Below are 23601 nucleotides of genomic sequence, written 5' to 3'. Positions count from 1 at the left end.
GTCGGTAATTATTTCACCGACGGAGTTCATTCCTGTCACCGACGGAATTAGTGCGAGGGATTTACATCTATCGGTAAATATTATCGCAAATTCTCAACAAAAAAATTGTCGGTAAGTCCGTTGGTTTTAGTAGAATTTCTGGTAGTGACATTTATTTAAAAAATTGCAACATTGATATACAGTTTTCATTAGTCAAGTAAATAAACTTTTTTTTTCTTTTCATTTTAGGACACCATTTTTAAAAATTCTCATAGAAAAACAAGCAACAAAATTTAAAAAGTGCCTTGGGCTCTGAATTCTCACAACCACGGAGATAGCTTTCAGAGACCGTTTACATACATAGAATTATAAAATATAAATCCATAATCATACCAAGATGGAGGGTAAGCAACAAAACGTTGTGTAGACGTCTAAATCCATAATCATACCAAGATCTGGTCTTTGGCTTTATTCAAATTAAAGACGAGGTTTCACTAGGTTTAAACTTATGGAAACGGGATTGATGGGGTAGAGTTCAGGGGTCGATGTAGAGGAATTTCCAATCCATGATTTATCAGATGGAGGAAAGAGGTCTTGTGTGCTGTTTAAACTCTGGTCTGTGACCTGCTGATAGTGGCCGTTGACACGTTTGGAGTGTAAATCATCATAAAAAATGCTAGGATCTGAGGTCACCTCCGGGATGCTGGTCTGTCCTTCAAGCATGCTCACCACTTCTGACATTGCAGGCCTTATAGATGGAGAAGCATTGGTGCATAAGAGAGCCGCTTTGATCATCCTCTCAGCCTCTTCCTTGTTGAATTCAGAATGCAGCTTTGGGTCCACTATCTCCATTAAATTTTCCTTTTTTTGGAATACATGGGCCTGTGACGACAATTTCAAAGACAAATAAGAAGGAAGCTATGATATTTTACCAAATGTACCATGTTTTGCATTGAGAACTGATGCCTCACGCGTCATTAATTCAGGATAGCAACAGAAACAGACTGACGATGATTTACCCAGTCAAGAAGACAAACATTTTCGTTCTCTGGCCTGTAACTTGAGTTGCTCTTTCCACTGACAATTTCTAAGGCGACAACCCCAAAACTATAAACATCTGCTTTATCTGTTAGATAGCCCCATTGTGCATATTCTGGAGCCATATATCCTCTGAAATATATATATTTTTTAAAAATGCGGAATTAGTGCCCTTCAGTGACTTGAGGAGTATTACTATCAATAAACTTCAGGAATTAAATTAGTCTCAATACAACTTACATAGTTCCAGCAACTCGAGTGCTAATATGAGTGTTCTCCTCTTCATTGAGCTTAGCTAGTCCGAAGTCTGATATCTTGGCATTTAGATCTTTGTCCAGTAATACATTTGTACCTTTGATGTCCCTGTGAACAATCCTGATAGCAGATCCTTCATGGAGAAATGCTAAACCTCTGGCTATTCCAACACATATCTTATACCTTGTAGTCCAATCCAACATCAGAGCACTTGTTTCGGAACCTGCTCCTAATAGGATTGTTGATAAGATCATGTTTGCTAGTTGATGCAGTGTTATAAAAAATATATATTTTACTGAAAATTTATCAACAAATGCTACTATGGTTACCGAAAAGTGCACGAGAGAGGGAGTTGTTTTCCATGTACTCGTACACCAGAAGCAACTGGTCTCCTTCAATACAGCATCCATAAAGCCTTACAAGATTGGGATGCTGTAAACAAGATATAATGCCTATTTCGTTCACAAATTCACGGTTTCCTTGCCTGGATTTTGGAGATAGCTGCTTAACAGCAATAATAGTACCATCTGCTAATTCACCCTGCATTGGAAGTCAATCACGCGTCTAAATGCTATAGTGTTTTTGGGGCGGATTCACCCATGCATGATTCCAATAATAAAATTGTGATAATATGAAAAATTCATTAGATGACAAACCTTGTATACGGATCCAAAACCACCCTCTCCAATCTTGTTTTCTGAATTGAAATTGTCAGTGGCCGCTTTTAGCTGCCTCAAGGTGAAGGAACCAGTTTTCAAATCCAGCCCTTTAAGCTCTGCACGTAGCAGTTGGTATGGGAGGATGACAGTCAGGAGACATATCGTGAAATAATACAAATCCATGAAAATCATATATCCATGCACTACGCGCATTCTTTAGTGTGATTAGCCATTATTTAGAAAATTAAGAGTAGACTCAGTGTGCGGAAATGACTGATTTTACAATACCTCGTTCTCTGGTGTATTTGTCTCCATAGCAGAGCTTCCAATAAATGACACCCATTACCAAGAAAATAAGGAATACTGCTGAAGTGACAACTCCGATCACAATAGGTTTCTTACTTGTTTCCTCAGGTTCTGATATTAAATAAAATTGCAAACGCAAAGAAGGCTAAACATCCCATCAAATGGATAATAAACATTAACGCTGTAAAGACACACGACCACTATAGCACAGTTCAATTCTCACCTTCACAATAAGTTCTGTAACCTGAAAAACCACAGATTACGGAAAGATTCTTAGATGGGATAATGAAGTGAGTGGAAGAAGCTTACAGTTACAGTGACAACAAAAATCAGGCTAATCACTTATGCAGATTGGTTTATGGGAAACATTAAATGTGTTTAATCTTATCAGTTAGGGGAGGGACAAAAAAACCCCAGAAAGCTCAGAAAATTGAAATAGAAATGAATTCAATGGTGTCCTTCTATTGTATAAATTAAACTCCTTGAAGTCTTTTAAGTTTCAAATGAGGCAGAAAAAGAACATGCAACATACCTGAACATACGGATATAGCAGAAATTATAGGACCATAATTTCCTCTTATTGGAATGACAGTAGTGCCTTTTCCAGCCCAGTATAATCGGATCTCCAGGGTACGGTCTGTAACGGTGGTGTTGAATGCTCTTGTGAAACTTCTGTTCGATCCCTGGGCTTCCTTTGTAAAGTTAAAATCCTTTTGCACTTGTATGCCCTGGAACAAAGTTTCCTACTCAAAAGGGTTCCTTTGAAAACGAAAAGAAAAAAAGACATCCACAGTCTCTTTGGAAGGAAAAGATAATTAATTACCTGAATGTAAATATCAAAAACGCGCCTTGCAACTTTGTTGTAAAGTTTTTCATCTGTGAATTGTATCTCAGCAAAGTGGAGTCTGACAGTGTAATTCCCATTTTCTAGACAATATCCATAATAAGTGATAGACAGGGGAGTTTTACGTGCTGTTGCATACAATCCAAAGTCAACTAGAGAAATATTAGAATTTGATTGAAGCGTATATTTGTTATCATAGAAATTTTCATCATCCATGAAATCTCCTGTGCTGCTGAATCCCCAGTTTGATCCTGATCTATTATAACACCTTGCAGCAGCATTACTTCCACTATCTTGATCACCTTCATACAAGATTTTCCCATTCTTTACATCTTGTCCACCACAGTTTATATGGAATGAACGATAATCTGCAGCACATAAAACTAGCATACCATTAGACATGTTTCAATTTTCCGTTTTGTCATACTTATAGAAGCATATCAATGGGGAATGAGTTTACTTTACTACAAAGCTTCAAAACTATGATTAGTCACTGGTCAACACTTCATCAAGTGGCTTGCCATTGTCAGATTAGTTCAACTCAATGAATTCCTTCTGTCAACTTTTGGTTTCTGACGGTGAAACCAGTGGTCAAGTTCTACGTCAAACCACGTTTTGTTGTATAAATTTTCCAACAAAGTGACCTTATTAGTTTTTCGAGATAGAATCTAATTAAAATGCTAGCTAACAATCATCAATGTCATTCAAACATTGAAGTACACAAATAAATATGGTACTTCGATAAACTTTAATGGCACACTCGGATTTTATGAAGTGCACAAGTTCTTATTATGAAAATAAGTAAATAAAAACATACATTTTGGGCACCGAGATATCCCTGAGCATGGAAGAAGATCGCTTCTGTATATCATGGAAATTATAGTTTGTTAGAATAATAAATGGTTTTGTAGATTGAATTCTAAAAATCTGGTATCAGAAAAAAGCCTCGGAATCAGAATCAGAACATGCTTAAAAACAATTGTATCACACAAGGAAAATATTCAAGATGTGTTTGCTCTTTGAAAAAATGATATGCATTATACTCTGAGCATAAATTAATTCTGGATATCTATCTATTCTGCTTAGGTAGGATTTAAAGATGTAGTATAGTTTATTATTTAGTTACAATATCAAAATATGTTTTGTCTGAATTCCACGTTCATCTGAAGTAATTGTATCTGTCTCTGCAACTCTGTACTCATGATAGCATATGTTGTTATCGCAAATAGGTACAAGATCTTGCTAGTAATTCTTTTGACCCTGTGGGATTTTTTGAAATCACATACAGCAGAATCTCTATTGCTAAATTTCATCTACAGAAATATAAATACGAAAAACATTGCAGTCCACAGAGTATAAAAGAAGAGCCTTACAATTTATTATTGCTGGACGAGCTTCGAAACCAGTTTATATTATTCCTGGTTTATAAACTCAAATCATTCAGTTTCAAAATCACCAAGAATATCCCATTTCAAATATTTATGAACATCCTTACTCGTTACTGCTGCTGCATCTTGGTGACCGTGAAAAGTTATTGTACGAAACATCGCTGGAAAAGATCAAGAAAACCATAAATCTAAATACAAACTTCCACAAGGTTAACAAATAAAGAGAATATATAAACTTCACGAAGCAAGCGCTAGAAATGCACTCGCTTTCATTTGATGATAGGATTTTTTTTACCACATCCATTTTTTTATTAGTTGTTTTTTATAAATATATTGAATTGACAACATTTTTTATTGCATGCTATAGTTTTTGTATGTGAGCCAAGATTGATGAAACTTTTTGTTAAAATGCATGTGTGGAGTGAAGACCGTCAAAAAAGGGTGCATCAGTTCGTTGATAGCCGAACTCAATATTTTGTGGTATGTTGGTTTTTAATTATTTTTTTCTTAAGTTATTATATCCTTGAATTTGATGAATTTATTTTTTCTTTATAGGATACATATAACAACCGGTTGAAGGAGAGATACAGCGATGAGCCTTCAACCCATTTGGATATCGGTCCGGATTTGTGATTGGAGGGAGAATCATTTGGTGGACTTAATAGAAATCAAGTGTATGAACTTTCTAACACTATGACTGAGAATTTATGAATGACCCATAGTACTTTTGGATGCTCGCAATCAATTCTAAGCAATCATACTCTGGAGTTCATAGTGATGTTAGACCAACAGGTACAAGATCGGACACCCTATCTTAATGATAAATATGATGAATCACTACTGGTTATGGAGAATTTTGTTGATTGGTAATGGAGATGAAATCACATATGGATGGTTTATGTTAGGAGTGAGCAAAAAAACCAACGAACTAATTAAACCGGGAAAACCAGAAAACAAACAACCAAAAAAACCGAAGCCTGAAAAAAACTGATTACATTGATTAGAATATTTTTTTAAAAAAATTCGGTTTGGTTTCAATTTTATAAGCTTGAAATTAAAAAACTGAATCGAACCAGTTTAGTTAAGAAATAAACCAAACCAAACCAAAAAACCTAACTGAACCGAAAAAACTCATTAGAAAGTCCAAAAAAACCCAAAAAAAACAATATAATTTTTAGTTTTTAATATCAAATAACCAAACCAAACCGAAATTGAATCAAATCAAATTGAACCGAAACTGATCAGTTGAGTTTCAGTTTTTAACTTAAAATAACCAAAATGAACCGAGACCGGTCTCAGTTCGATTTTTGTTTTTTTTTTCTTTTACAAAATTTCAGTTTGATTGTTTTTATAGGTAGAAATTGAACCGAACCGAAAATAATTACCCCTAGTTCATGTGCACCCTTAATTGCCCTTACATTCCCGGTGACAACCTACCTCCTCCTCCTCCTCATCCACTGTCGTCTTTATTTTAGATTTATTGTATTCGATGGAAAAATGAAAAATTTATATACTTTGTCCGTCTATAAATTCATCGATATATTTATTACCGATAGACTCACTGACAATCTATAAATTACCAACAATAGTTTTTTCGATAGACCATTTCTATCCGTGAGTCTTTCGGTAACATAAGCATCGATAGATTGTTAGTGTTTACTTTTCAATCCAGTGATAATTAATGATTTTTTGACTATTTATTTTTTCCCAATAAAATCACCCATAGAAATTAAGTACTGAATCCAATGATGGGTGTAATTTAGGAACCTACAGATTTGGGCTATTTTGGAGGAATGAGTCTTGCACTGTTCCAGTCAGCTTGTTGCCACTCAAAAACCTGGTAAGAACCACACTTACACTTTCAGCATAATTTATTGCGCCATCCTTGATAAGATTTCAATAACCAAATTTCAAATTATCAGAATTTAGCATTGCTCACGTAAACTGTCGTCGTCGTACTGTATTAGGAGGAATCTCCCCAACCAACTTGTTAAAAGTTAAGTCGCTGCAAGAAATTACAGCAAACAAAATTTTAGGCTTCAGTCTCTGAAGAAGAATTTACATCTTTGTAAATATAATGGCAATAAACAGGTGAATATATATGTGTGTGTGTGTGTGTGTGTGTGTGTCTCATAATTAAAGGTTATTAAATTCTTTGAAGTAATCCTCTATTTATATTCTTCCTCGGAGAGTTGCAGTTGTTTGAAATCACTACCTTCTCATAGGAGCTCATCGGTTGTGCAAATAAGTCAATGTTATGTTAGAAGCTAGTTGTGATTCTACTACTCACTCTAGTAGGACTTTAGTTATTATATACCCAGGATTATATATTACTGTAGGATTTTTAACTTATCCTAACGACCTGATGATTCAGGCAGATCCCACGCACCAGCTGTACTTGGAGATCATAATGGAAAAATGTGGCAGAATTGAAATGTATAAAAAGAAATTCTATGTTGCTTAGCAGCAGATGTAAGGCGATGAGTGAAGTTCACACTTACAGTGTTTTTTCCACTTTCCATGCGTTTTCTGGGATTGTTCCAGTTAAATTGATGTTCCTCAGAACCCTGACAACAAGTTACAGGTTGGTTAAACAGCTCTGAACAGAACAAATCCTCAACTTTACTGTGAAAAGTTATGAAGCAGTTCACATACAAGAATTGCCTTTCAATCGGCGAGTTAGGTAACTGAAACTCTGGTCCAGGCATATCAGCAATCCTCCTGCATAACAGTAAGAGACCTTGAATACAAGTTAAATGTTCAATTCCCTTCATTTATCTCTCCCTATCTCTCACACACAAAGAGAATTCTTCAATAATTAATACAGCAGGAGGTATGCAGCACAAGAAAGTGGTTTCTACTCACAAATCAGACAACTTTTCCAAATGAAAAATCGCAAGAGGTATAGGTCCTTGCAATCCAGTCGCGTACAATTCACTTCATTAGTCACGAAAAGAACAAAAAATCTCAATAAAGTGTATCATGTTGCATTAGAATGAATTAAGTTCTTGTGAAGATAAACATCTCACAGCTTTTGAAGTTGAGTCCAGTTCCCAATGAACTCGGGTACGGTGCCATTAAGATTATTATCACTTACGCGACTGCACATTGAATAAGTTAAATTATCAAAAAAAAAAAAAAAAATTGTGTTCAAGGAAAATAAGTGAGGGCTTACAAATCCTTCAAGTCTTTTATCTGCGCAAGTGCCTCTGGCAAGGTCCCCACTAACTTATTGCCGGAGAGTATCCTGCAATTGTTAATTCACGGCATCAAAGCAAAGATTTCAACTAATGAAAACGAAATCTCTAGCAAGTCTTCATAATGAAGAATTTAGTTAAAATTTCTTACAGAGATTTTAAGTTGACAAGCTTGCCAAGCTCAGGTGGGACAACACCAGAAAACTGATTTGATTCAAGGCTCCTATATATTATAATTGCATTTGATAAAGTGAAATAACCATTGGAGAACAAAGTAAACTAGCATTGCTTGCAATATTCGAATAACTCAAACTAGAGGTAGAGCACTATAACAGATTCAAGCCATACAAGTAGGTGAGGGCAGTAAAACTTCCCAAATGTCCAGGAATATTTCCTGACAAGCGATTTGCAGTAAGCGAGCTGCATAAGAGGTTAGTTAGGAAGGAAGTTTTAAGCTCACTCTTACATAGAAAATAAGATAAACCAAGAAGAGGGGTGAATTTATTAATGAGCTTACATGAAAGACAGATTTTTCATCGAAGCCCATTCCACCGGAATTGTGCCGTATAGATAGTTGCGAGTGAAATCTCTGTCATAGACAATGTTGTTGTATAAAAATTATTTTCCTTCTTGAAAATTGCTCCAAAAGTTAATATAAACGCTTGAAATTTTAATATAAACTGTGACAGACAATGGCAAACTCATAATCACATAACATCTGATGAGTATTAACTATCATCGAGGCATCTCAAGATTCATAATCATTTAATGGATTCAGAATTGAGGCCTCGAAGCAGAAACATATATATGTCCTTAATTAAGGGTTCTTACATTTTTTCGACATAAGTAAGGTTGGCCAATTCCGGAGGAAGCCTGCCTGGAAGACTGTAATCTTTGAGCTGGCTTTATTGCAAGCAGGAGAATCCATTATAACAAAGATATATATATATATATATAACAAAGAAAAACATAAAAATGTAAAGTAATTAAGAGGCTTACAATGAAGTAATGTGACAGTAATTATCATCAGTGATGCTGCAGTTACATCCGATGGTGCTGTTCCCTTCTAAGTTTGGTGGAGCAGAATTCAGTTCTGTCTCAACAACTCCTTTCTGTTGACAACTATCGACGAGCTTCAAGGATAGTTGGCCATCCTCGTTTACTGTCTTACCGATTTGTCTTAACGCTGCAACTGGTGGGGGTTTTTTTTTTAAAAAAAAAAATAATTCATGAGGAATGTGCACTATTCAAAACATTCTCAAATAGTTGTTAGATTAATAATAATAATAATAAATAGATTACGATGGTGTTTTTGTTTGGGTAGTCATGGGTGTTTCATATAGGTAAAGACCATTCACATCAAGTACCTCGAGACACGCAGTCATATATCAACCTATCATCATAGATATTACTCAGTTCAGAATTTAATTTGGATTAAAATTTGTATTGCATGGTTGGAGGTTAACCTTAAGATTACATTCTTTTCAGGTTTATTTTTAATAAAATTATTTGCAATTAAAAAAATAATCTAAAATGATATTATTTTAAATAAAAATAAAAATAAAAATATTATTTGTTAACTCAATTGGGTTAACTAGATTTAACTATATTAGTTTTTAAATTTTTTAAATTAATTTAAAATATAACATAGTCTAAATCAAACTCTAGATTAATTGCATGTTAACTCTAAAACGATATTATTTAAATAAAAATTAAAAATAAAATATTATTTGTTAACTCAATTGGGTTAACTAGATTTAATTATATTAACTATTAAATCAATTTAAAATAAAATGCAATTTAAATTAAACTATAAATTGACTGTTAAGTTTAAAAACTATATTGTGGGATTGGTGGATTATTACTATATGATGATAAGAATTTGTTATGTATAAATATTAGTTTATTGTAATTATTTGTACCTGTAGATGTATTTTAATTGGTATATGATCAAACGAAAGAAAGAAATCATGAGATCAAATTCTACAGTGAGGATGTCATTTCTTGAAAAAGAATTTAAAAAAATGAGGGTAATTTGACTAACCTCACCTCACAAATCATTGTTAATTGGAATAATAATTTGTTTTTCTTTTTTATATATATAATTTTAATTTTATTTTTCAACATTAAATTTATTAGAAATTAAGTTTTATAAAAAAAATTGATTTTTTTCTATAGGGTTATTTTATTCTCATAATCTGGATCATAGATTTTGCAAATTAATTTGATTAACTTGATTTTTTTGTTATTTTTTTAATTGAATATTTTTTTTCCAGTATCTTCATTAACATTGAATTAATTGAAATTATATTTCATAATTTGTTTCATTTTTTTATGAAGTTTTCCTAACCTCCTTATACAAGTTTAGAAGGTTAACTCGAATTAATTCAAGTTATTATTTTTTAATTTTATCCTCTAATATTGAATTTATTAGGAACTGAAATTTATAATTATTTTTCTATTTGCTTTCTATAAGGTTATCATGGCCTTATGACATATGTCTTGGATTTTACTTCTCTTTTTTTTAATTGAATTCCTTTTTCTTAATTACATCATTCAATATTAAGAATTGATCATTATAATTTTTCTCAATTTACTTTTTATGAAGTTATCCGGTCTTATAACTCAAGTTCGACAAGTTAATTCAAGTTGACTCAATAATGTATTACCAAATTATATACCTAAATATTTTATCCAGACAATTACATACCTATTGAAAAGTTTAGAAGAAGCGTACAAATAAACAATCATCTCAAAAGACAAAAAAAATAAACATAATCTTTTTTTCAAAATAATAATAATAAATAAATAAAAAGAAAACATAATCCTTTTAAAAAAATAAATAATCAATAAATAATTTAGGCTTCTCTAACCATAAAGAGCCTATATATTGTATAGTTAGAAAGATTTACAAAAATTAGATATGACTAAGCCCAACGAAGGCCCAAATATTGTCAACGTAGTTATCCAAATTCAAACAAAGATGATTCTAGGAAGTGAAGGGAAAACTTTCATTTGGCCAAATTACCTAGTTTTCATCCTTTTTATTTTTTTTAATGTTATTCTGGTTCCATTTACTAAAGTCTAAAATATAATAATTAAATATATGTCTTAATTACTCTTTAATTTTAACTTCTAAGAAATTCCTTTTAAACTACTCTCAAAATAATAATAAGAAGAAAAAATTATGAAAAAGAAGAAGTAACAAAGAAAACCTATATTTTAAGGATTGTATTTTATCTTTGATTTTAATTTGTATGTTTTTTTTTTAATTTGGTATATATATTTTCTTAAATATTATATTTTGAAGAATCTAAATTATCAAACTAAGATTAATATCTATAATTACAGTACTTTTTAGTTCCTAACACATATCTTTAATAGTAAAGTCATTGCATCATATATAAAAAAATAATAAAATATTAAAACAATAAAATTGTTGATGATATTTGGTGCTAAACAAAATTAGGATCATGATCAATTGAGTTATTTGTTCATAAAATTCACAATATTTAACAACTCAATGTTGAGTTTGTAAGGATAAAAATTTTAGTTGACTTTGTTTTGTATTTTTAAAAAATAAAGTCATGAATATAAAGGAATAATTTAATATATTATTTTTTAATAATAAAATAGGCTACAATAAATAGAATAACAAAAATGGAAATGGAATAAAACCACTTTTTTTTTGTTGTTTTTTTTTTAATTCTTTTATAATATTCAAATTCAATATCCTTCTTTGATTCCAAAACACAAGATAATTTATATTGATATTTATATCCATATAATACATAAGATTTAATAGTTGCGATAAAAAGATATTTAGCCTTTAAAGGTTACAAGTGAGAAGCAAATCTGATGATGTTCATGGACAAAAAAAGAAGAAGAAAAAAAGAAAAAACGAAAACTTCATGAGACTTGCTGTATACTTATAAGACCTCACTGATCTGATCTCAACATATATTACTGTGAAAACAAAGTAATACAGAAGGTTGTTCTTAATTAAGTAGGTAGCGAGGTTGTTCTTACGTACCTTCTCCTGGATGCAGCTGATCAGAAGCAAGCAAAGTAATAGAGCTCGAGAAACTGATCAATATCACCATAACTTGGCAAGGCTGAAACATCATTAACATCTTGTGCTGAAAATTGGCTGCAAAAGCTCGAATAAGTTTGTATTTGTCGACATGAGACAGGCAGGGAAAAACTCTCAGATATTTTGAAACATGCTAAGAACATGATAAGAATTTTCTGCTCTTCTTTTTTCTTTTTCTTTTTTGCAAATACTGATTGATGTAGACATAGACCAATCACTTTTCATGCTTGCTAAAGTACACTGTTCTTTTTGCTAAAGGACAACAAGCTATTCGGAGTTTATGATAGACTCAATTTTATTGCAATTATTGGTGCAATATAGAAGATTGGTGCATGATTGACAGTTTCGTACTTGCAATTATTTTTATGTTTGAAGAATGGTTTTAGAAAAAACTTACAATTTTATTTATTTATTTATTTATTTTAAATTAATATTTTTTAATATTTTTATATTATTTTAATATATTTATATCAAAAATATTTTTTAAAAATAAAAAATATTATTTTAATATATTTTTAAACAAAAAAAACTTTAAAAAACACAAATTATATATCTTATAAAGCCGCCCTCGATTTTAATGCTTTGTTAGCCATCATTTGCTAATTGAATATGGAGTTTTTTTCCTACACTATCACCGTGAGCAAATTTATTTCTCAAACGAACCCTCTCGTTATATCACAAAAATAGTCTCGTGACACGTGGATGGTGCATTTATTATAAAAAATAATAATTAATAATTGTAATTGTCTACGTACCTCCCTGTGGGTTGTGCATGTATTATAAAAAATAGTCTTGTTATTTTTCAGAAAATACTTTGTGAATGTAAATTTTTTATCAGATGAACACACTCTCTCAATAAAGTGTAAATTTTTTTATTACTTATCCAATGGTCTCTTCTATTTTATTTTTCCAAATTTTTTAATAAAGTGTAATTTTTTCAATTTCAATGTCGATTTCGCACCCGACATTACGAATGAAGTTTAGAATGTAAAAATGGATAAGAAATCACCATTTCTGGAGAAGATGAGTTTACAGTGTGGGTTAATGGCTGGCTACGGCAGGTTTTGGTGAGAGGAAGTGACTGTGGGTGGCTGGGTTGTGGTAGAGGAATGGAGGCAAGATGATGGTGCCGGTGGAGAGGGCTGTGTTTGTTCGGAAGGGCTGATTCGGCAAGAAAGGGGCTGGAATTTTTGGGTAAGATCCTGGTTAAATGCTGGACATAATTTATGCCTTGTGTCTTGTGTATTTCTTTCTGGCCCCCAAGCTTTATACGCAGTTCTCTATTTATAATTCAAGAGTCTGTAGTCATATCAAATTCAAGAATCTCACACAAAAACAAGCTGATTCCTTCTTTAAATTTAAATTTTATTAAAAATATTCATAATATCCATCCCCATAAATCGGGAGTAATAATCAATGGCCAGGAAAAGTGTCTGGGGCTCTGAATTCTCACAACCACGGAGATAGCTTCCATAGACCGTTTACATATATAGAATTATAAATCCATAAGCATACCAAGATGGATGGTAAGCAACAAGACGTTGTGTAGACGTCTAAATATTGATCATTATGTGATTACAAACGAAGCTCCAAGCATGTCTTTGGCTTTATTCAAATTAAAGACGAGGTTTCACTGAGGTTTAAACTTATGGACTCGGGATTCATGGGGTAGAGATCATGGGCAGATGTAGAGGAATTTCCAATCCACGATTTATCAGATCGAGGAAAGAGGTCTTGTGTGCTGTTTTGAACTCTGGTTCATGACCTGCTGATAGTGGCCTTTGAGATGTTTGGAGTGTAAATCATCACCATAAATGCTAGGATCTGAGATCATCTCCTGGATGCTGGTCTGTCCTTCAAGCATGCTCACCACTTCTGACATTGCAGGCCTTAGAGATGGAGATGCATTGGTGCATAAAGAGCCAATTTGATCATCCTCTCAGCCTCTTCCTTGTTGAATTCAGACTGCAGCTTTGGGTCCACTATCTCCATTAAATTTCCTTTTTTTTGCAGTACATGGGCCTGTGAAAGCAAAAGGTAAAGTATTTGCAGAGAGGAGTAGTGCCTAATGCATCATGAATTCAAGATAGCAACAAGAACAGACTTGTAACTTACCCAGTCAAGAAGACCTAAGAATTCATTTGTTGTCCTGTGCCTCGAATTGCTTCTTCCACTGACAATTTCTAAAGCAACAACACCAAAACTATAAACATCTGCTTTGTCTGTTAAATAACCCCACAGCGCATGTTCTGGAGCCATATATCCTCTGAAATCAGAACCATGCCAGATTAGTGACTCTACCGGAGTATATTGCGATCACTGAATAAAGGAAGCTGAAAATTAAGTCTGATTAAAACTTACATGGTTCCAGCAACACGAGTGCTAATGTGAGTGTTCTCTCCATTGAGCTTAGCTAGTCCAAAGTCTGATATCTTGGCACTTAGATCTTTGTCCAGTAATACATTTGTACCTTTGATGTCTCTGTGAAGAATCTGCAATGAACAATCCTGATTGCAGATTCTTCATGGAGAAATGCTAAACCTCTGGCTATTCCAACACATATCTTATATCTTGTTGGCCAATCCAGCATCAGAAAACTTGTTTCTGAACCTGTAGCTAATCCAGTAAAGGAGGTGCACTAAATAAAATGACTTCAACTTTGCTAGCCGATGCTATTATTGAAAAAAAAAAAAGATTTTACTGGAAAGTATCAGATGCCATTATGGTTACCAAAAAGTGCTTTGGCGAGGGAGTTGTTTTCCATGTATTCGTACACCAGAAGCAACTGATCTCCTTCAATACAGCATCCATAAAGCTTTACAAGATTGGGATGCTGTAAACCAGATATCATGCCTATTTCATTCACAAATTCTCGGTTTCCTTGCCTGGATTTAGGAGATAGCTGCTTAACAGCAATGAGAGTTCCATCTGACAATTTACCCTGCATTGAATTTATCGTAGACATTTTGCATGATAAAACAAAGGGTCCAATGATCAACTGGGATAATATGCAAGAGAATATTAGAGTGACAGACCTTGTATACGGAGCCAAATCCACCTTCTCCAATTTTGCCAGCGGAATCAAAATTGTTAGTGGCAGCTCTCAGCTGCCTCAAAGTGCAGGAACCAGTTTTCAGATCTAGCCCCTTGAGATCTGCACATAATTGTTGGTGACACAGGGAAATGCTTCAACATCATCAATGCGCGGATGTGTTATATTCTAGATGTTTGCGTGTGTAATAGCTGCTAATTAACTAATTAAGGAAAAGGCTTTAGCACGCAGATGATTGATTTCAATGTTGGTGTATTTGGTATTGTGGTAGCTGTTGTGATTGTGGTTTGAAAAAAGTTGTTTTTATAAAAAGTACTTTTAGTTGTGGTTGATTTGGAAAAATATATGTTTGGTTAAAACTGTGGTTGAAATTGAGGTTGGATAAAAAGTAATTTAATGTGTTTGGTTAAAAATAGTTTTGAAATTGAGGTTATAAAATAATTTTTAAAAATATATATTAATATTGATGGTTTTTAATTTAAATATTATAAATTTAACTATTGTTATTACATCATGAAATAAATAATACTTTATATAAAATATTTTTTATTGTTCCATTAAACTATCTACAATTCCATAAACGTACGGAATTCATTCAACAAGGACTATAATTTTCATGGTTTATTGAGCGTGCAACAACATCAAGTAAAATATTATCAGGAACAAAATTAAAATTCTCATCAAATTTTATAAATATCACGTCATTATGCGATATCTTTCTAATTTATATAATATCATTAAATAATGTTAAATACAGTGAATCTTAAAAAATTGAGGTTAGCTGCTGTTGGAAAGCATAATTTTCCAGCTTCTTATCAGCCACAGGTGCAGCCACAATTACTCTGGATCCCATTAAAATAAAACTTTTTTTTTTTTTTTACATAATCAAACACATAGAAACTGTAGTTTATTTTAACCTCCGGTACCGCTGCATTACCGAACAGCACCGTACCTCGTTCTCTCATGAACTTGTCTCTAAAATAGAATTTCCAACAAATGACACCCATTACCAAGAAAACAATTTGAGTAAGGCTGAAGTGACAACTCCAACCACGATAGGTATTTCACTTGCTTCTCCAGGTTCTGAAATTAAACAAAGTTACACGTACAAACACAGAAAGCCAATGGGACAATAAATCACTGTAGGGCAGCAGTTTACTTCTCACCTGGACAATAAGTTCTCTGGCCTGAAAACAACAAACCATAAAGTGCTTCTTAGATGGTATAATGAACTGAGTAGAAGCTTACATACAGTTATGATGAAAATCAAAGCCAGGTTCATAAGGAAGAATTTGTTTGTTAATTATGTAACCGGTGGGGGAAATGACAGATTTGAACTCATAATTACTTCATCAATAAAGCTATGATATCATTGCTTGGTTTTCATTTTAACTTAATTGATAAAGGTCATTGTATATGAATGAAATTCGCAAAGTCAGTGACTTTCAAATGAAATGCTGGGAATATATATATATATATATATAAAACATGCCTGAGCATACAGTTATTGCAGAAATAAGAGGACCGTAATTTCCTCTTTTTGGAATGCAAGTAGTCCCTTTTCCATTCCAGTATAAACGGATCTCCAAGGTATTGTCTGTCACAGTGGCATCGAATTCTTTAGAATAAGGTTTGTTAGATCCATTAGCAGCCTCCTCAATATTAAAATCTTTCTTCTCTAGTTTCCCCTGGAAAACAAATCCCAAGTTAAAAGGTTCTTTTTGAAAAAAAAATCTTCTTTTTGGATAATTTAATCTCAATTACCTGAATATAAATGTCCAAAAAGCGTTTTCCAACTCTTCTGTACGATTCGTCATCTGTGAATTGTATTTCAGCAAAGTCGAGTTTAACAGTGTACATCCCATTTTCTAGACAATATCCATAATAAGTGAGAGAGATGGCAGCTCTGCGTGCTGTAGAATACACCGTATCCATTGGTAAATAAGAGAAGTTTGAACGAAGTATATATCCGGGGCTTTCGCCATCATCATCCATAAAATCTCCTGTGTTGCTGAATCCCCAGTTTGATTCTTTTTGGGAATAAATCATAGCAGCATCACTTTCAATGCTTACGTCACCTTCATACAAGATACTCCCACTGGTTACATCCGGTCCACCACAGTTTACATGGAATGAACGATAACCTGCAATACGTCAAATTAGTACACCATTAGAACAGATGCAAATATTCTTCTCATATCGTAGGGGCGTGTAAGCGTTGAGATTTTTGGATCCCTTTGCTCTACAACAAGAGCTATTACTCTACTATATAGCTTGAAATCGATTAGAATTGGCTAATACTTTTCCAAGTGGCTTGTCACAATCAGTGTTCAACTCGAGTCGATGGAGGCTGTTCTATCAACCCTTGGTTTCCGATTAGTGATATAGATTTAGGCGGATCAACTCATCAAGTTCCCATTGAAATAGGATCCACACAAGGAAAAACACTTGCCATTCGTTGGTTATTAGGAGCATCCCGAACACTACCAGAAATTCACTAAATACCAACGGATTTACTGACGGAATATTTTCTGTCAGTATTTTGAGGTCGAAATTACCGACGGAAACTTTCCGTCTGTAATTCAGTCGGTAAAAACCGACGGAAAAGTTTCCGAATTTAAAAAAAGGCGGGTCGCTGACGTGGAGGTTTTGGCGGGTTTTTTTTGTCCGACGGAATCACCGACGGATTCAAAAACGACTGCCCGTACAGTGCCCGTAAAGTGAAGTGACCGGTTCGCCGTTTAAATTTCCGACGGACTCACCGAGGGATTTGAAATGGCAGATCCGTACGGTGACATGTCTATGTTTCCGTCAGACTCACCGGCGTAATAACCGACGGAGTGTCCGTCGGTAAAACCGTCGGAAAAAGTTAATATATGACAGCTCTGCCGACTCTCTCATCCCCTATTTCTCCTTCTTCTTCCTCATCCCAACTCTCCCCATATGCAAACAACCAGCCCCCCCTCCCCCCCCAAAAAAAAAAATCTTCCTCATATCAGCACAACAACTTATATTTCTTGAAGTTTTGTGGTCACAGCATCCGCGCGTGTTCTGATTTACCGACTGGATTTTATCAATTTTTGTAAGTAATTATATCTTTTTAAATTTTAACATTTAATTAAATGTCAATTTTATTGTTTTTTTAGTATATGTATTTTGTTAGTAGATGTACATGTTTTATTGTTATTTCTCAAACAAACTTGTAGTATATGAATGTATAATTTTGTACCTGTTATGGTTTGTTTTAGATTTTGTAAGATTGTATTTGTTTGTAAATTGTTATTTCTTTATGGAATTACCGAATTACATGTGCTATTTTGAAATAATTAATAGCTTGCTTAATGGGCCCGTTTAAAGTTTTATTAATGGTATTGCGGAGTGGTAATTTCTGTAAATTTATATTTTTTAATTCGTATGGACGTTGATAAATGATAATGAATATTTAATATTTATGAGAAGTTGTGATTGGTTTGTTGGATAATCTCGAGTTAAAGTAATATTTGTACAAGTTTATTTACCTAACTTAGTTAATTAATACATGATGTCATCATAATTTTATAGAGGTTCGATATAAGTCATGGATGATCGTTCATGGATGTATCGAGATTCACCCCAAGGATTGCGGAGGATGGATTATTGTAATGGGGTTCAGAGTTTTATTAATTTCGTAACATCTATTCCTAGAAATTTTACTGGAGGCGGTATTAGGTGTCCATGCAGGAAGTGTGAAAATAAAAAGTATCTGCATCCAGAAGTTGTAATGATGCATCTTCTACACAAAGGGTTTATGGAGAATTACCAGTGTTGGTATGCACATGGAGAAGTATTTGTTAGCGAGAGTGAGAGGAGAATGGAAGAAACGGTGGTTGGGTCTACTTCTAGTGCTAGTAACGTGCATGAAACGGCAAATGACAACACTAATCCTTACAGAAATATGGTTATGGATGCAATGAGAATGAATCAAGGTAATGGCAGTCAATGTCCAATCGTAGAAGAAGAACCTAATGTAGATGCAGCTAGGTTTTTTGATTTGTTGAAAGATTCTGACAAACCATTATGGGATGGCTGCACGAACCACAGTAAATTATCGGCCGTAGCACAGGTGTTCACCATCAAGTCAGGTAAATTATCGGCCGTAGCACAGGCTGAAAGAGAACTTCTATGCTGCGAAGTCCATGATGAAACCCCTCGGTTTAGGATACTAGAAAATTGACATGTGCCCTAACTTCTGCATGTTATACTACCTTGAAAATGCTGAGATGACCGAGTGCATGACATGCGGGCATTCCCGTTACAAACCTAGAACTGGCAGGGGAAAGACTCTAGTGGCATATAAAAAACTTAGATACTTCCCGATCACACCTAGACTGCAGAGGTTATTCATGTCACCAAGGACTGCTGAGCACATGACATGGCACCAAGCACACCATGCGGTTGATGGAGTGATGGTTCATCCTTCTGACGACGAAGCGTGGAAACGCTTTAACAGTGTTCATCCTCACTTTTCAGCTGAATCAAGGAATGTGCGTCTTGGGTTGTGTACAAACGGATTCAACCCATTTGGGTCATTTGCTGCTCCTTATTCTTGTTGGCCGGTCATACTCACAGTTTATAACTTGCCACCGGGAATGTGTATGAGGCCGGAGTTCATGTTTTTATCTACTGTCATACCCGGTCCAAGAAGCCCGGGGCGGAATATAGATGTTTGTCTTCGACCGTTGATTGATGAGTTGGCGCAAGTTGTGGTCCTCCGGAGCTCTGACTTATGATATATCGAGGAAACAAAATTTCCTTATGAGGGCGGCATTGATGTGGACTATCAATGATTTTCCAGCTTATGGAATGCTTTCTGGTTGGAGCACGCATGGGAAACTCGCATGTCCATACTGCATGGAAAACAACAAGGCATTCACGCTAGCAAATGGAGGTAAAGCTTCTTTTTTTGACTGTCACCGTCGCTTCTTGCCACTTCATCACAGGTACAGAAAGAATAGAAAAGATTTCTTTGTTGGCAGAGTTGGAAAAGATGTTGCATCCCCGCGTCTTTCTAGTGAAGAATTGCATGATGTTGTCTCAGAGTACGGTGACATTGTGTTTGGCCTTCAATCAGGAAAGCAAAAGTTTCCTGGTTTTGGTTTGACCCATAATTGGGTAAAGCGAAGTATCTTTTTTGAGCTTCCTTATTGGAAGACCAATCTGCTTCGCCATAACCTTGACGTCATGTACATCGAAAAGAACATGTTTGAGAATATTTTCAACACCGTCATGGATGTGAAGGGGAAGACAAAGGACAACATCAAGGCTAGATTGGATATAGCTTTATACTGTAACCGAAAAAATATGGAGTTGGTTTATGATGAGTCACGGGTCGCAAAACCAAGAGCAAGCTTTCGTGTTAGAGAAAAACGCACAACTGCTAGTCTACAAATGGCTTAAGAGTCTGCGTTTTCCGGATGGACATGCATCGAACATATCAAGGCTGGTTAATATAGAGGACTGCAGATTGTATGGAATGAAGAGTCATGACTGCCACGTGTTTATGCAAACACTCATCCCATTAGCTTTTCGTGATTTGTTGCCAAAGGGAATATGGGATGCACTCACGGACATAAGTCATTTCTTCAGAGATATATGCTCCAGCAAGTTGAATGTTGATCACATTGAGAGGCTTCAAACGAATATCGTCGAGACACTATGCAAACTTAAGATGATATTCCCTCCATCATTTTTTGACTCAATGGAGCATCTCCCTATACATCTACCGTTCGAGGCAAAAGCTGGAGGACCGGTCCAATATAGATGGATGTACTCATTCGAACGGTTAGATATTACAGTTGCAATGTAATTCATATATAAAAGTATTTTATATGTTTTTCTTAATTGAAAATTCTTGATTAATATTTCAATGTAGGTACTTGTTTAATCTCAAGAAAAAGGTTAAGAACAAGGCGCATGTTGAGGCTTCGATATGTGAGGCCTATATTGTCGAGGAGATCTCAACATTTATCTCGTACTATTTCGAACCTCATTTGAGAACGAGAATCAATCGCGTTCCACGGCATGATGATGGCGGTGAAGTGCCTTCCAGTGGGAACTTGTCAATATTCTCCAATACTAGGACGACCCACACCTAAAAATGCCGTAAGAGGAAGATATTTGTCGGAAATAGAGTTCAAACAAGCACACAACTATGTTCTATTTAACTGTGATGAGCTGAGACCTTTTATTCAGTAAGTTTATACTAATTAAACTTTGTTAGTAATATACTGTTAATTATATATTGTAATATCATACACTCATTATCACTTGCAGGCAACATCGTCAATATTTGCTCTCCAATAACTCACAGCTGACTGAATCCCAGATCTTTCAATTACAAGATGAGCAGTTTGCCACGTGGTTCAGAACACATGTAAGCACTATCACAAACTCATTCTAACTTGCAAAATTACTGTACGTATGCATGTCATTACGAGATTCTCGTTCATTTACTGTTTATTGATGTACATTACATGCAAGGTTTATCAAATGGGAAGGAGTGCACCTAAGTCATTGTCTTTACTAAGCCTGGGGCCTGAAAGAAAATGTAAGTGCTACAACGGGTATTTTGTCAATGGAATATGTTTTCCATACTGAAGAATACGGGCAAGGAAGAAAGACATACAACAACGGTGTTTGTGTTAAGGGATCCACTAGTAGTGAGTTAGAAGTTGACTACTATGGTAGATTAGAAGAGGTCGTCGAACTGCAATATCATAACGAGCAGAATATAGTGTTTTTATTCAAATGCTATTGGTATGACACGACTGACAGAGGAATCAGAGTTGATCCGCACTATGGTCTGGTCGAAATCAACTCAAAAGCTAGACTCCGCAACATAAACGACGTCTTTGTTTTCGCAAAGCAATGTCAACAAGTTTATTACACATACACCCCTTCATTTAGAAAGGATCGATCAAGAGTGGATTGGTTGTCCGTTTTAAAAACGAAACCCCGGGGTCGTGTCGAGGTTGTTCAGGATGAGAACGAAGACACAAGTGTGCGAGATGAAGTCTTTCAAGTTAGTGAGGTGGTTGAACCATATCGAGTTGCTCCTTCGATTGAATTGGAAGAAAATTCAAATTTTCGTGTTTTCGATGATAGTCTTGTTGATGTTGACGCAGATGAGTTAAATTTTGTTTTGAGCTCTAGCGAACAACCAAATATCGATGAAGAAGATGATATTCATATTGAAGATTGCGATGAAGGTGATGACAATTCAATTGATGACGAAAAAGAAGAAAATTCTGACTAACTACCAAAATGAAGCCCTATGTAAAACCCTTTTTTACATGTAATTTAGATTATGAATGATATATATATTTTGAAACACAAAATATTTATTACTTGAAATAATTAGTTGAAATAATTGTGACATGAAATAATTACTTGAAATGCCACCCAATCACCGACGGCCACACCGACGGACTAAGTCCGTCTGCATTTCACAGAGAGTTCGAAAATAATTACTTGAAATGCCACCAGATCACCGACGGACTAAGTCCGTCGGCATTTCACAGAGAGTTCGAAAATAATTACTTGAAATGCCACCCGATCACCGACGGCTACACCGACGGCCTTACGTCCGTCGGCATTTCACAGAGAGTTCGAAAATAATTACTTGAAATGCCACCAGATCACCGACGGCCACACCGACGGCCTTAAATACGTCGGTAAGTTGTCGGCGGTTCAATTTTACCGACAACATTACCGACAGACTGTGCGAATTTCAAAGGGTTGCGCATTAAATGCGCCTCTGACCGCGTAATATTGCCGACGGAATTACCGACGGAGCACGAAAAATATGGAGGGTCATTAAAAATTTTGGTGCGAAATTCAAAATTTGCCGACGGATTTTTAACACATCACCGATGGAGTAAATTAAAATAATAATTAATTTTATATCCGTCGGTGAAGCCGTCGGTAAAACTGCCATATAAGTTCAAGTGACCGCCCGTTCAGTTCATTTTTTCTTCTCCTTCGTTTCTCACCTTAAGCTTTTGATTTTTTTCCTCTCCATTCTTCAAAGCTTTCACCTCCAATCTCTAGCAAGTTTTCTTCATCATCTTCATCAGTTTAAAAGGTTAGTGTTTTCTCTATTTCATTTTACTTTAATAGTTTTTTTTTGCTATTTTTTTGGTTATTTTTTTTGTTTTGGTGTATTTTTTGTAATGTAGATAAAGTCTATAGTGTTTTTTGCATAATTCATTGCTAAAGTATATAGTTTTTTTTTTTTGAATTTTTTGAATATTTTTTATTGTTGTATTGGCATAATTATTATTAGTTAATTTGTTGAATTTTTATTGTTAATGTTGAATTTACCATAGAATTAGTAATTGAATATGTTGGAATAATTATTAATTTTACTTTATTATTGCATGATTTGTGTTTAATTTGTTCCATTTATTTTGATTGTTATTCTAGAGTTTTTTTTTTAATTTATTGTTTTGTTGTATTGACATAATTATTGAATAATTACTTGAATTGTAATTGTTAATGTTGAATTTACCGTAGAATTAGTAATTGAATATGTTGGAATAATTATTAGTTTTACTCTATTATTCCATGCTTTGTGTTTAATTTTTTCCATTTATTTTGATTGTTATTCTAGAGTTTTTTATTTATTTATTGTTTTGTTGTATTGGCATAATTATTGAATAATTACTTGAATTGTAATTCTTAATGTTGAATTTACCTTAGAATTAGTAATTGAATATGTTGGAATAATTAGTATAGATTGGGTAAATTAGT

General features: G+C 34.2%; 2 protein-coding genes across 7 annotated transcripts; both read right to left on the bottom strand.

Annotated features, from left to right (window-relative positions):
• Nucleotides 1-253: 253 nt before the first annotated feature.
• Nucleotides 254-11946, bottom strand: LOC7483606 (probable LRR receptor-like serine/threonine-protein kinase At1g29720). Of its 6 annotated transcripts, none has more exons than XM_024581578.2 (25): nt 11700-11946; nt 8666-8858; nt 8498-8569; nt 8184-8255; nt 8015-8086; nt 7818-7889; nt 7645-7716; nt 7499-7570; nt 7335-7406; nt 7125-7190; nt 6971-7036; nt 6409-6474; nt 6241-6306; nt 4577-4630; nt 4455-4499; nt 3899-3942; nt 3061-3449; nt 2770-2965; nt 2461-2481; nt 2220-2348; nt 1929-2047; nt 1602-1812; nt 1258-1501; nt 999-1149; nt 254-861 (listed from the first exon to the last, which is right to left on the bottom strand). In XM_024581578.2, the coding sequence occupies exons 1-25, from the start codon at nt 11797-11799 to the stop codon at nt 457-459; spliced, it is 3069 nt and encodes a 1022-aa protein (XP_024437346.2). In that variant the 5' UTR covers nt 11800-11946; the 3' UTR covers nt 254-456. The 6 variants fall into 6 exon arrangements, with proteins under 6 accessions (XP_024437346.2, XP_024437347.2, XP_052301156.1 ...); XM_024581579.2 differs by having other exon boundaries at nt 1258-1495; XM_052445196.1 differs by having other exon boundaries at nt 8666-8852.
• Nucleotides 11947-13088: 1142 nt separating this feature from the next.
• Nucleotides 13089-17266, bottom strand: LOC18102935 (probable LRR receptor-like serine/threonine-protein kinase At1g29720). Its single transcript, XM_052445411.1, is given in 12 exon segments — nt 13089-13679; nt 13682-13781; nt 13875-14025; nt 14121-14257; nt 14260-14369; nt 14490-14700; nt 14795-14913; nt 15764-15843; nt 15978-15998; nt 16300-16499; nt 16576-16955; nt 17260-17266. Coding segments are annotated over 12 exon segments (1722 nt in total). The 3' UTR covers nt 13089-13473.
• Nucleotides 17267-23601: the final 6335 nt, after the last annotated feature.

Source organism: Populus trichocarpa, chromosome 11 (genome assembly GCF_000002775.5).
Source record: "Populus trichocarpa isolate Nisqually-1 chromosome 11, P.trichocarpa_v4.1, whole genome shotgun sequence".
In the NCBI taxonomy this organism is placed as follows: domain Eukaryota; kingdom Viridiplantae; phylum Streptophyta; class Magnoliopsida; order Malpighiales; family Salicaceae; genus Populus; species Populus trichocarpa.
The sequence above is the reverse complement of the archived record's forward strand: the minus strand, read 5'-3'. Positions and strand labels throughout refer to the sequence as shown.

What these genes read in the sequence shown, in the direction of transcription:
- LOC7483606 (XM_024581578.2), bottom strand. Translation starts at nt 11,799, where the DNA reads ATGTTAATGATGTTTCAGCCTTGCCAAGTTATGGTGATATTGATCAGT. An exon ending in TTTACTGCCCTCACCTACTT is followed by an intron (nt 7,890 to 8,014) that starts GTATGGCTTGAA and finishes TATAATATATAG; the next exon opens with GAGCCTTGAATCAAATCAGT. An exon ending in TTGGAAAAGTTGTCTGATTT is followed by an intron (nt 7,191 to 7,334) that starts GTGAGTAGAAAC and finishes ACTGTTATGCAG; the next exon opens with GAGGATTGCTGATATGCCTG.